Source organism: Octopus sinensis, linkage group LG25, assembly GCF_006345805.1.
Source record: "Octopus sinensis linkage group LG25, ASM634580v1, whole genome shotgun sequence".
NCBI classification, from domain to species: domain Eukaryota; kingdom Metazoa; phylum Mollusca; class Cephalopoda; order Octopoda; family Octopodidae; genus Octopus; species Octopus sinensis.
Genome location: NC_043021.1, coordinates 1,114,197 through 1,127,370, shown reverse-complemented (window position 1 = coordinate 1,127,370; position 13,174 = coordinate 1,114,197). Strand labels below are relative to the sequence as shown.

The following is a 13,174-nucleotide window of genomic DNA, read 5'->3' as shown; positions in this document are numbered from 1 at the left end:
ACTTTTCGAAAGCCCCAAAATGAGAAATCTGGTTGAAGAAAATCTCATAAGGAACTGCAAACATCAACCCAAAAAATTATGAATCACCTGACAAGGGTCAAATTCGCATCAAAGGATAATTCTGAATTCTCCATGAATTGAACAACTTCAGAACAGGGCCTTAGGCTTGATTCAGAGATAATAAATTGTGGAATATGCAATAGCAATTTCAAATATAGGAATACTGGATCTCATATAAAATTCAAAAGTGGATTCTCCTTCCAAAAAAATGCCTCTCTAAATAATTGGATGAATTCTATTCCTTATCAGCCAGTGAACAGGTGATAAAAAAACAACAACTTTATCAGCCATTTAATGACTAAAAGCAACAATTCATTGCAATTAATAAAAAGTTTGACCTCTTTTAGTCTGTCATAAAATTAATTATCACAGAAAACACCTTTATCTTTTTTCTTCCTTTTCTAACCAAATCTCCAAAACTCTAATATGCAGTGTGTTCAGACTAAATTGCATGATTTTTTTGTGTCTCCTTTTCTGAGGAGCAACTCAAATTGATGTTTTGGTTAACTGTCAACAGTACTGGAGAACATTGATTAAGGTTGTAGTTGAGGAAAAATTAGCTGACATGAAGGACTGGAAGCCACCTGAATATTGGGAAAGAATTCCTTGTGTCATGATGATTCGTGATGCTGGGTCTCAAAATGCCGACATCATGACTGCTACTCAATGCTCTGTTGACTCTGTAAAGGCTGCAATGGAGACTACAAAGCTATGACCAGGAGGGACACAGCAGGTGTTCTAACTGCATTTGCACAATGGAATCGAACAACTTCAGAACAGGGTCTTAGGCTTGATTCAGATGGTTATGTCAAGCTGCTGAAGAATGTGGTCAATCCCTGGCTGGAGAGAGTTGCTGCTAGAAGGCCATCTGTGTGACAGCAGGGTCTAGTCTCTTGCCATACTTCTAGAAATTACTGGTTGTTGGAACATCTCTCCTCCACTGGCCCCAATTTCTAGCCTCCTAATTCCCAAGATTGTAATCCAGTGGATTACTATGTGTGGGGCATGGTTGAAAAACACACCAATCTCTCTCTGGTGACCAAAATCAAGGAGGCATTTAAATATCTTCCCATGGACAGTGAGGAATGCATTGCAAAAGGCTGATGGCAGCTACTTTGAGTAACCTCTTATCTTTCAGCCAGAATCTAGTTGATATTTTTTGATTTTTTCTTAAAATGCTTTTATTTTTTGATGTGATATTGTGTTTTTGGTATTTCTCTTTTATGAAAACTGTCAAATTTAGCTGGAACACCCTTTAATAATTTGTTTAAAAATTCACTACACACACACACACGCATAGATTCAAAATGAAGAACAGCTTAAACATTCACTTTATTTACATTATTTACATTTGACAGATATTTGTCCTCATCTTGTTTGTTATTAGCACAATGTTTCGGCTGATATACCCTCCAGCCTTCATCAGTTGTCTTGGGGAAATTCCGAACCACTACGCCATATGCCCATGGGCATATGGCATAGTGGTTAAGAGCGTGGGCTATTAACCCCAAGATTCCAAGTTCGATTCCAGGTAGTGACCTGAATGATAATAATAATAATAATAATGAAAAATACCTTAGAAATAAGAACCCAGGTTCAAAATTTTCCCAAGACACCTGATGAAGGCTGGAGGGGATATCAGCCAAAACGTGTTAACAATGAACAATTGAGGACAAATATCCATCAAATGTAAATAATGTACATAATTCCTCATCTCTTAAATATAGAACTGTATTAGCTCAAACATTGCTTTCCCAAAACCCAAGAAAACAAGATAAACTCTTGACCTTTTTCAACTAACTCGTATTTCTATAAAAAGGCAAATTTTTTAACAGCCCCAATAATTCATGATGAATACCGGAGAAGGAATGAAAGCTCTCAATGAATTGTGTTTATCTAAATTCTGATTCTTTTATTAACACACACACGTGGGTGGGTGTGTGTGTTGTGGATATTATTGGAGAGAATCTGATATTAGTGCAGCAGTCTTGTGAATTGGATTCTTTAAAGTATCTAATTTTGTCATACTTTCATATTTAAATCTTGTCTGAGTCAACTGTGACTTAGAGCCTTCGCTAATTGTTAAGATAAGCAACAGAAAACACATTAAGATTATTTCCATCAGCTCTGCTTAGCTTCCTTTGGAAACTAATTTCATGTTCAATTCAAAGATTTTCTAATATTTGAGAAAAAAAATGGTAAGTGTTCTGAAGTGACTGATGACATCCTCTCAATCTGTTGAATTCCCAGTTGAAGTTCTTTCACTTCACTCGCATCACTATTGCTCTTGACAAAGGCACAGATGTCATTTAGTGATTTCTTCTTCTCTAAATATTTGGCCCCTATGATTCAAAAATCCTTATTATTGCAGACAAGTAAAATGTCTATTTTCTATTTTAATTTCAGAAAAACATAGATGCTGGGATATTTATATCTATCCCTCAAGGTACCTATCATCTGTTTTAGAACCTGGTCCCTAATATTTAATACCTCCCTGCCATGTAACAGTAATGACAAACAAATGTATAAAAATATTAGAATCTAACTGATTAAGGGTTATTGGTTGGCTGCCATCTTATCCATTCTAAATTTGGATCAGCTGGGTCACTATTTCATTTTGATGCTATAAAACTAGTAATATTCCTTATACCCTCAAAGTCTTGTTACCTGTCTGTCCCATCAACATCTACACCTTGTTACCTGTCTGTCCCATCAACATCTACACCTTGTTACCTGTCTGTCCCATCAACATCTACACCTTGTTACGTGTCTGTCCCATCAACATCTACACCTTGTTACCTGTCTGTCCCATCAACATCTACACCTTGTTACCTGTCTGTCCCATCAACATCTACACCTTGTTACCTGTCTGTCCCATCAACATCTACACCTTGTTACGTGTCTGTCCCATCAACATCTACACCTTGTTACCTGTCTGTCCCATCAACATCTACACCTTGTTACCTGTCTGTCCCATCAACATCTACACCTTGTTACCTGTCTGTCTCATCAACATCTTCACCTTGTTACCTGTCTATCCCATCTCTTTTGTGTCTATTCAGTCAACGTGTACATGCTATGTCTGTCTGTTAGCCAACTTCTACACTCTGTGTCTATGTATTTATCTCTCCAACAGCTACTCACTGTGTCTGTCTCTCTATTCAGTCAACAGGTAATCACTGTTTATCCAAACTCCACACATTCTCTATCTACTTCCTACTCAACATGAACCATATTTTGGGCCTATATATCTATTCAACCAACATCTATACATCATCATCATCGTCGTTTAACGTCCGTTCTCCATGCTAGCATGGGTTGGACGGTTCGACCGGGGTTCTGGGAAGCCAGAAGGCTGCACCAGGCTCCAGTCTAATCTGGCAATGTTTCTACAGCTGGATGCCCTTCCTAACGCCAACCACTCCGTGAGTGTAGTGGGTGCTTTTTACGTGCCAACCTGCACAGGTGCCAGGCGGGGCTGGCAAATACATTGTGTACATATATCCAATTAGCACTCTGCTATCCAGTATCCAATCAACACACATTATACATTCTTTAATGAACCCACGCACGCACTATACATCTACACACTATTCAAGTGAAATCGGTTTTATATGTTTAGTCAACAGAAATAATTGAAAATGTCTTTTACATGTATTTAATGCATGAGGAACTCAGATCGAAAACATTAATAATTAATTTTTTTTGTTCAACTTTCCACCTTGATTAAATAGTTCCAGTCACGGAGGTTACGGAGAGGGTTATAGCCCAGTTAATTAGAGAGAGAGTTAGCTTAGATGATATGCAGTTTGGGTTTGTGCCAGGGAAAAGTACTACTGATGCTATATTCCTGGTAAGACAGCTGCAGGAGAAATACCTAGCCAAAGGTAAGCCCTTGTACCTGGCTTTTGTTGACTTAGAGAAAGCCTTTGACAGGGTCCCCCGATCCCTTATCTGGTGGTCAATGAGGAAACTAGGGATAGATGAATGGTTAGTGAGAGCTGTGCGAGCCATGTACAGAGACGCAGCTAGTAAGGTGAGGGTTGGCAACGAGTACAGTGAAGAATTCCGGGTAGAGGTTGGGGTCCACCAAGGTTCAGTCCTCAGCCCCCTCCTATTTATCATAGTCCTCCAGGCAAAAACGGAAGAATTTAAGACAGGATGCCCCTGGGAGCTCCTATATGCTGATGACCTTGCTCTAATTGCTGAGTCACTATCAGAACTGGAGGAGAAGTTTCAGGTGTGGAAACAAGGATTAGAATCGAAGGGCCTTAGAATCAACCTAGCCAAAACCAAAGTCCTAATAAGTAGGAAGGTGGACCAACCACAAACTTCAGGTAGATGGCCCTGCTCGATCTGTAAAAAAGGTGTAGGTAGAAACTCTATAAGGTGCACCAAGTGTAAGCTATGGACACATAAGAGGTGCAGCAATGTCAAAGGAAGGCTAACTAAGAAAATAGTTTTTGTCTGTGGCAGATGCTCAGGAGAAATAAACACTGGAATGTGCAGAGACCAACTTCTACCACATTCCAGGGAGACAAACTAGAAGTAGTTGATAGCTTCCGCTACCTAGGAGACCAAGTCAGTAGCGGGGGTGGGTGTGCTGAAAGTGTAACTGCTAGAGTAAGAATAGCCTGGGCAAAGTTTAGAGAGCTCTTACCCCTGCTGGTGACAAAAGGCCTCTCGCTAAGAGTAAAAGGCAGACTATATGATGCGTGTGTACGTACAGCCATGCTACATGGTAGTGAAACATGGGCCGTGACAGCTGAGGATATGCGTAAGCTTGCAAGAAATGAAGCCAGTATGCTCCGATGGATGTGTAATGTCAGTGTTCATAATCGTCAGAGTGTAAGTACTTTGAGAGAAAAGTTGAACCTAAGAAGTGTCAGTTGTGGTGTGCAAGAGAGACGGCTGCGCTGGTATGGTCATGTGACGAGAATGGCTGAAGATAGTTGTGTGCAAAAGTGCTACACCCTAGCAGTTGAGGGAACCTGTGGAAGAGGTAGACCCAGGAAAACCTGGGACGAGGTGGTGAAGCACGACCATCGAACTTTAGGTCTCACCAAGGAAATGACTGAAGACCGAGTCCTATGGAAGTGTGCTGTGCATGAGAGGACCCGGCAGGACTAGTCAGGCCATATCCCGTGGCCCCTACCTGGGACGTAGTCGATCCACCTGTGCATACCTTCCTTCTTGTGACACTTGTGAAGACCTGCTGAGGCAAGTGAAAATCAATCAAAATAAATCAATCAAAATAGATGAACATCAATGGAATTTGTATCTTTGTGGTACCAGTGCCTGTGGCACACAAGAAAACCATCCGAACGTGGCCGTAGCCAGTACCGCATCGACTGGCCTCCGTGCTGTGGGAACATGGTGGCACATAAAAACACCATCCGAAGACCCGGCAAGACTAGTCAGGTCATAACCCGTGGGCCCTACCTGGGACGTAGTCAGTCCACCTGTACATACCTTCCTTCTTGTGACACTTGTGAAGACCTGCTGAGGCAAGTGAAAATCAGATCAAATCAAAACAAATCAAAATAGATGAACATCAATGGAATTTGTATCCTTGTGGTACCAGTGCCGGTGGCACACAAGAATCCATCCGAACGTGGCCGTAGTCAGTACCGCTTGTGGTACCAGTGCCGGTGGCACACAAGAATCCATCCGAACATGGCCGTAGTCAGTACCGCATCACTGGCCATCGTGCTGTGGGCACATAACAAACACCATCCGGTCGTGGCCGTTCGCCAGCCTCATCTAGCACCTGTGTCGGTGGCACATAAAAACACCTTCCGAAGACCCGGCAAGACTAGTCAGGCCATAAACCATGGCCCCTACCTGGGACGTAGTCAGTCCACCTGTGCATACCTTCCTCCTTGTGATACTTGTGAAGGCCTGTTGAGGCAAGTGAAAATCAAAATCAAATCAAAATAGATGAACATCAATGGAATTTGTATCTTTGTGGTACCAGTGCCGGTGGCACACAAGAGAAAACCATCCGAAAGTGGCCGTAGCCAGTACCGCATCGACTGGCCTCCGTGCTGTGGGCACATGACAAACACCATCCGATCGTGGCTGTTCGCCAGCCTCATCTAGCACCTGTGTCGGTGGCACATAAAAACACCATCCGAAGACCCGGCAAGACTAGTCAGGCCATAACCCATGGCCCCTACCTGGGACGTAGTCAGTCCACCTGTGCATACCTTCCTTCTTGTGACACTTGTGAAGACCTGTTGAGGCAAGTGAAAATCAAATCAAAACAAATCAAAATAGATGAACATCAATGGAATCTGTATCTTTGTGGTACCAGTGCCGGTGGCACACACTTTGTGGTACCAGTGCCGGTGGCACACAAGAGAACCATCCGAACGTGGCCGTAGCCAGTTCCGCATCGACCGGCCTCCGTGCTGTGGGCACGAAACAAACACCATCCGATCATGGCCGTTCGCCAGCCTCATCTGGCACCTGTGTCGGTGGCACATAAAAACACCTTCCGAAGACCCGGCAAGACTAGTCAGTCCACCTGTGCATACCTTCCTTCTTGTGACACTTGTGAAGACCGGTTGAGGCAAGTGAAAATCAAAATCAAATCAAAATAGACAAAATAGATGAACATCAATGGAATTTGTATCTTGTGGTACCAGTGCCTGTGGCACACAAGAATCCATCAGTGCCGTAGTCAGTGCGGTGGGCACATGACAAACACCATCCGATCGTGGCCGTTCGCCAGCCTCATCTAGCACCTGTGTCGGTGGCACATAAAAACACCATCCGAAGACCCGGCAAGACTAGTCAGGTCATAACCCGTGGGCCCTACCTGGGACGTAGTCAGTCCACCTGTGCATACCTTCCTTCTTGTGACACTTGTGAAGACCTGTTGAGACAAGTGAAAATCAAAACAAATCAAAATAGATGAACATCAATGGAATTTGTATCTTTGTGGTACCAGTGCCGGTGGCACGTGGCACATAAGAAAACCATCCGAACATGGCCGTAGCCAGTACCGAATCGACTGGCCTCCGTGCTGTGGGCACGTAACAAGCACCATCCGATCGTGGCCGTTTGCCAGCCTCATCTGGCACCTGTGTCGGTGGCACATAAAAACACCATCCGAGCGTGGCCGTCTGCCAGCCTCGTCTGGCACCTGTGTCGGTGGCACATAAAAACACCATCCGAGCGTGGCCGTCTGCCAGCCTCGTCTGGCACCTGTGTCGGTGGCACATAAAAACACCATCCGAGCGTGGCCGTCTGCCAGCCTCGTCTGGCACCTGTGTCGGTGGCACATAAAAAACACCATCCGAGCGTGGCCGTTTGCCAGCCTCGTCTGGCACCTGTGTCGGTGGCACATAAAATCACCCACTACACTCTTGGATTGGTTGGCGTTAGGAAGGGCATCCAGCTGTAGAAACACTGCCAGATCTGACTGGACTGGTGCAGCTTTCGGGCTCCCCAGACCCCAGTTGAACCGTCCAACCCATGCTAGCATGGAAAGCGGACGTTAAATGATGATGATGATGATGATTTACTAGAGTCTTGTTTAATTAATTGTTATCCTCAGGTATCATATACTTTCAACCATCCTCTTCTCAGTCTCTCTTGTCTACTCACTATACACTCACTGTGTTTTCGGTCTGTCCAGTTCTTGTCATCCATCCACATTTTTCTAGGTTTTCTATTTGCCGTTTATAGAGTTTGTATCTTTGTTCTGGCCTCTACTCTTCCACACGTATTGGTTTTAGTGCTGCTTTCACAAAAACGGATCATTCTGTCACGTCTTTGGTTTCTTCCCATCATTCATGTTGACCTTCCAGCTTATGCTCTAAAATCTTACTTTATAATTGTAGTTTCTTTAATTTTGGTGTATTATATTGCATTTTTAATTTGTTAGAATTCTATCTCCTCATTTCCATGTCTTGGTGTAGAAGCATATACTTGTATGATGTTTACACATCATACAAGTTGAGAGTTATGGGAGACAAGTGTCCTTTTTGTCCACATTTATTTTTACTAAAACGGGAGATATGACAGACTTTCATAGGTATTACACCTCACAAATCTACCACAAATGCTTTTTCCTAAATGTGTGATTTTATGTTAATCATAGAAATCATTATCAAGAATGGAGGAGAAGTATGTTTTACTGGTCATGTGAGTAGCACATCAGAAAGAAAAAGTTTGCAGGATACATAAAGAGAGAGAAACACACACTGAAACTATATATGTATATGTGTGTGTGTGTGTGTATTTACATGTCTATATGTATGTATATTTTATGTATCATGCCTAAGCATGTTTATCTGTTTGTCAGCTCACCTGGATTCCTCTTCGAGCCACTATTTATCCTCACACACTTGGTCGTCAATAAAGATTTCTGAGTGTAAGTTCAAATCCTTTGAGCACTACAAAGTGTTTTCTACATTGAGCAGCATCTCTGCATGCTTACCCCCCACCACCACACACGTATATGACTGTTTGTACAGGTAATTGTGTGTGTGTGGTTATGTATTTGTATGTGTGTGTGGTTATGTATTTGTAAGTGTGCGTGGTTATGTTTGGTGTCATCCTTGTACAAAATGTCACGAGTTTGCAGTTTTCCATGTTTGGCTACTGTTCCCTTCATATTCAAAAGACAGGGATGATGGCAGAGTGAGGAGGGGATGACAGGAATAGTGTCAGACTATAGAAAATCTTTCTCTGCCCATTCAAGCACAGAAAATGGACCACGGCACCCACACCCACCAGATTCTGCCATGTAGTAATGGTTAACCTTTGGTTGAAGCCATTTGGCCAAGAGGCCACACAGTATGATTGCACTAAGAATTGTGTAGTTGTGAAGCAGCCAACCACACAATCCTGCCTCTTATGATTTTCATCCTCTCTGAGTAGTAACTAAACACTGTTACAACGGTGTCCTATGCTTGCAGACCATGCTACACACAAACACACAAATTCATATACTCTACTCAAAGGGTATTTATATGATTAGAAATTAAATATAAGTCACACAGCTGCTAGACCTGCTGTAACTCCTTCATATATTACTCCTAACATGATATATATCACATAAGTGATATATTTATTAAACCTAATTCCTTCATATATTACTCTTAAGTATTGCTAGCATTTCTCTTCCATCTGATTCTATTTAATAACAATGGTGTTATCTCATGTAACCCATCTTCAGCATTAGTGTCCTTCCCTCATTGAAGTTTTAATCCCATAATATTAATTCTCCATTTAACAACACAGACACCATTGACAATATCCAATTTATTGTCCTTCTCAATATCACTTTAAAATTTCATTCAGAATTTCTCTGCTTTTTTTCTGTTTCCATGCCTACCCTTTACCTCTCATCAAGTTTTCATTCTTCTTTTCATTTTGTCACTTCCCCACAATGTACAAGATGTAACACTCGTTAAGCTCTGCCATTCCTTTGATCTCATACAATAAATAATAATAATTTACATCTACTTCGATTCATCAACCATCACCATTGGAAACCTTAACATCTACATTTTTTTTTTTTTGCATTACTTGACAGAATTATCCAGCCTTTAGATTTGTAACAAGGCATGTAGTTGTCTATGTCTCTCAACCAAGACAGTCAGGATTAGCTATGATTATTTGCAAAAGCTATCAAAAAATCTGGGAATGTCTGGGTTCTTTTATTCCTTCAACTTAAGCTTACCCCGCTTGTAACCTTCACCAGCTGCAATGGCCAGTTCCCCACTTCCCTCTGCACTTTACTGTTCACTGCCTTGCTTTTCTTTTGCTTGATTTTAAAGCCAGAAATTAGAAAGTGTTGAAAGTCGAACACCATGTTATGACACTCTGTGCATCGAGGATAGGAAGCACCTTCTACATTATGCACGCATTTGTTTTATGTTTCCAAAGTATTCCATATTCCAAACAGTATGTTTTTTTTTTGTTTTGTTCTTAAAACTGACTCCTTTTCTGTTGCTTCAAAAGTTTTGTTTTTTTTGTTTACAATGAGCAACTTCAGCACAAATATAAAAAACAATGTAATCTTATGAATCTCTCCATGCAACTTAAATGTAGAACCCACAAGAAGCATTTTTTGCTCTGATTTAAAGTAACTTCCATCTAATTAGTAACACTAATTAAAGACCACTTTCACCCAGTTATCAACAGTGCAAAATTGCTAATCAGATTCAAGTTCATTTTGTAAATGCTTAAAAAAATGTCTGAAGAATTATATTGAGTACATTTAGGGGGGATACTTTGGAAAAACACTCCAGAAGCCAAATGTGATTGTATCCTCAATTAATCTGTTGCTAATGTTGTGCATTAATATAAGGTCAATCTAGTGAAACTATTTAGTGCTCAATTGATCTATGTAACCAGGATCAGCTGGAAGCTTAAAATTCGCTGCCCATGAAATTGTGAAAAGTCATCAGTATTGAAAATATTCTTTAGGTGAAATGCCATCTGATGATTGCAATTCAATGAAGAACTTGAAGTACTTTAAAAGTACTCAACTATAAATCAACACACACATCTATAAAAGCCTGTAGATATGAGTATGTGTATGTATATATATATATATATATATATATATATATATATATATATATATATATATATATCACACATATATGTATAATACACGCACACACATATATATATATATATATGCACATAATTATGAACTACAAAATATCTCTCTATATAAATGTGTTTTTTATTTTAGCTGTTGAAACATATCCATCAGACTTTTCCCTGCCAGAATACCTGAAGGCACACAATCACATTCCTGCTGGACTGTCAGCTCAAGATTTGGACATTTTCCTTCTAATTGGTGGTATCCGGTCAGTAAAGGACCCCCTCTACCTAACAGATATATTTTCAGGTTTGTTGAGTACCCACCTCCCATCTTTTTTTCAACATCTTTCTTTAACATTTCTTTGATGGTGTAAACATTTAAAACAATGTAAGATAGTGCAGTGCAGTGGTATTGGTGTAGTAGAGGTGTTAGTAGTGGTAGATGCTCTGAAAAGTGGAGAGAGACCATCAGAGGAATAAGGCTCTCTCGTAAAGACCGCTGATGTGCAACATAGGAGAGTAAACTTGTATGGTGCATTACAGTGCTGTTGAAATCACTGATGTTCACTGTTATTTAGCCCCGTGCTAAGCTTGATCCAACAGACCTATAATCAAAGGCATTCCATTGGCAATCGCTCTACATTTTCTGCAGGAACTTCAGGGCCATGTTACTGAGCATTTTTTTTAAGAATGTAGGACGTGATGGGAAGGAAATTTAGTTGTTACTTCTGATATTCCTTATGTTGGCTCAGTTGCTGGGGATGTGAAACCCCTAGGTGTAAACGGGGTTTTGTTGAATGAAAACATTGAATCTTAAACCCAACAGAATAACAAATATATTTGCTTGATCGTCTTTAAATTTTAATCTTGTCTGTTCCAGTGGCTCACTCCCTCACTTAATAACAATGAAGAGGAAGAGGTTAATTTGTGTAATTAAGAGCTTCTTTAAAACATTTATCTCGGAATTATTCCAATCTAATAATTATAATTACCTTGTACTTACAGAATGGCACAGAGAACATAGAACGTGTTTCTTTGTTATCATCGGTCCCAAGGTGAGTATTTCACTCAAACAAATATTGTTTTTAATTCTGAATTACATTAGATCCAAATGTAATTAACCCTGTTGACTTGTTTCTTTCTTGTAAAGACTCGTCATTAGCTCCCGAGTTTACATTGTTGATGGTGAAATAGATGAAGGGGCATAACTCAGTGCTGAGCCATTACTAAAAAGCTTTCTTCCTCAGTTCACAGAATTTTTCATATCCTTTATTGATATATATTAACAATAAGACAGACAGACAGTTTCTGTCTATTAAATTTCTCTCACGACGTATTGGTAGAAGATGGGTGGTTGAGCAGGACAGCTGGTTGGTTTCTGTCAATAAAATTTCTCCTACTGTTGGCCAACATAAATCAATGGAAGAAGACACTTGTCCGCAGTGCAGTCCACTGGGATTGAACCTCGAACCCTGTGGGCGTGAAGCCAAACAGATTAACCCCACAGCCATGCTTGTGCCTCTCTTTAAAAGCGTTCGTCTAATTTTCATTCCTATGTGTTTGTCAGTCTCTGCGCTTCCCTTCCTTTTCTCAATACTAACTTTAAAGTATTGTTGAGATGAATTTCATTTATACATAAAACGGTATACAATAAAAATAATAATGATTTTGACACAAGGCCAGCTATTTCGGGGGAAAGGATATGTCGATTGCATTGACCCCAGTGTGTAACTGGTATTTATTGTCTCAACCTCAGAAGGATGAAAAGCAACGTTGACCTTGGCAGAATTTGAAATCACTATGTAAAGATGGACAGACAAAATGCCACTCGGCATTTTGACCAGCATCTTAACAACTCTGCCAGCTTGTTGCCTTAATAATATTGAATAATAATAATAATAATACTTATTATTAATACAAAGGTGGCGGACAAAATGCTAAGGAGCATTTTGTCTGTCTTTACGTTCTGAGTTCAAATTCCACCAAGGTTGATTTTACCTTTCATCCTTTTGGGGTCAATAAATTACCAGTTGAGTACTGAGGTTGATTTGATCGGCTGTCCCTCTCTCCACAAAATCCAGGCCTTGTGCCTATAGTAGAAAAGATTATTATAACTGAGTGAGAGAGCAGTGCATGCCATCAAAGTGACACTGGGGTAAAATATATAAAACCCAGTGTTCCCACCATGACTACCCGTCTGATAAAAGTACATCACGCACATGCATCACAACAATATGTGCATGCCATAGTGATCTCATATCATGATAAACAGTGCATGACCTTGCAGGTGGGGCCCAGTTAGAATTTTCTTCAGGTCGAGTAACCCATCCTGCTCAAATGGTCCCTGAATAAAGGTTGTTTAAAAGTGTTGAACAAAACAGCCATGTTTCCAAAGGTGAATTATCCAAACCACAAAGAATTCTTCTTAACACATGGCTATGATGCTCCCCCATTACTTCTCCTCCTGATTAGAGATGCACATATCGTCAGCCACTAAGGGACATGCTCAACTGGTTGAGGTCAAACAACTGACAAGTAAATC

At 40.6% G+C, this 13,174-nt stretch overlaps 1 protein-coding gene across 8 annotated transcripts in view; it reads left to right on the top strand.

Annotated features, from left to right (window-relative positions):
• LOC115224249 (glycosyltransferase 1 domain-containing protein 1) overlaps positions 1-13,174 on the top strand; it is a 42,642-nt gene that overhangs the window by 21,599 nt on the left and 7,869 nt on the right. For all 8 annotated transcript variants that reach the window (XM_036513404.1, XM_029795052.2, XM_036513401.1 and 5 more), the window contains 3 exons: positions 2,467-2,506; positions 10,781-10,939; positions 11,638-11,687. In XM_036513404.1, the coding sequence (XP_036369297.1) occupies positions 2,467-2,506; positions 10,781-10,939; positions 11,638-11,687 (249 nt within the window). The remainder of the gene's footprint in view (positions 1-2,466; positions 2,507-10,780; positions 10,940-11,637; positions 11,688-13,174) is intronic.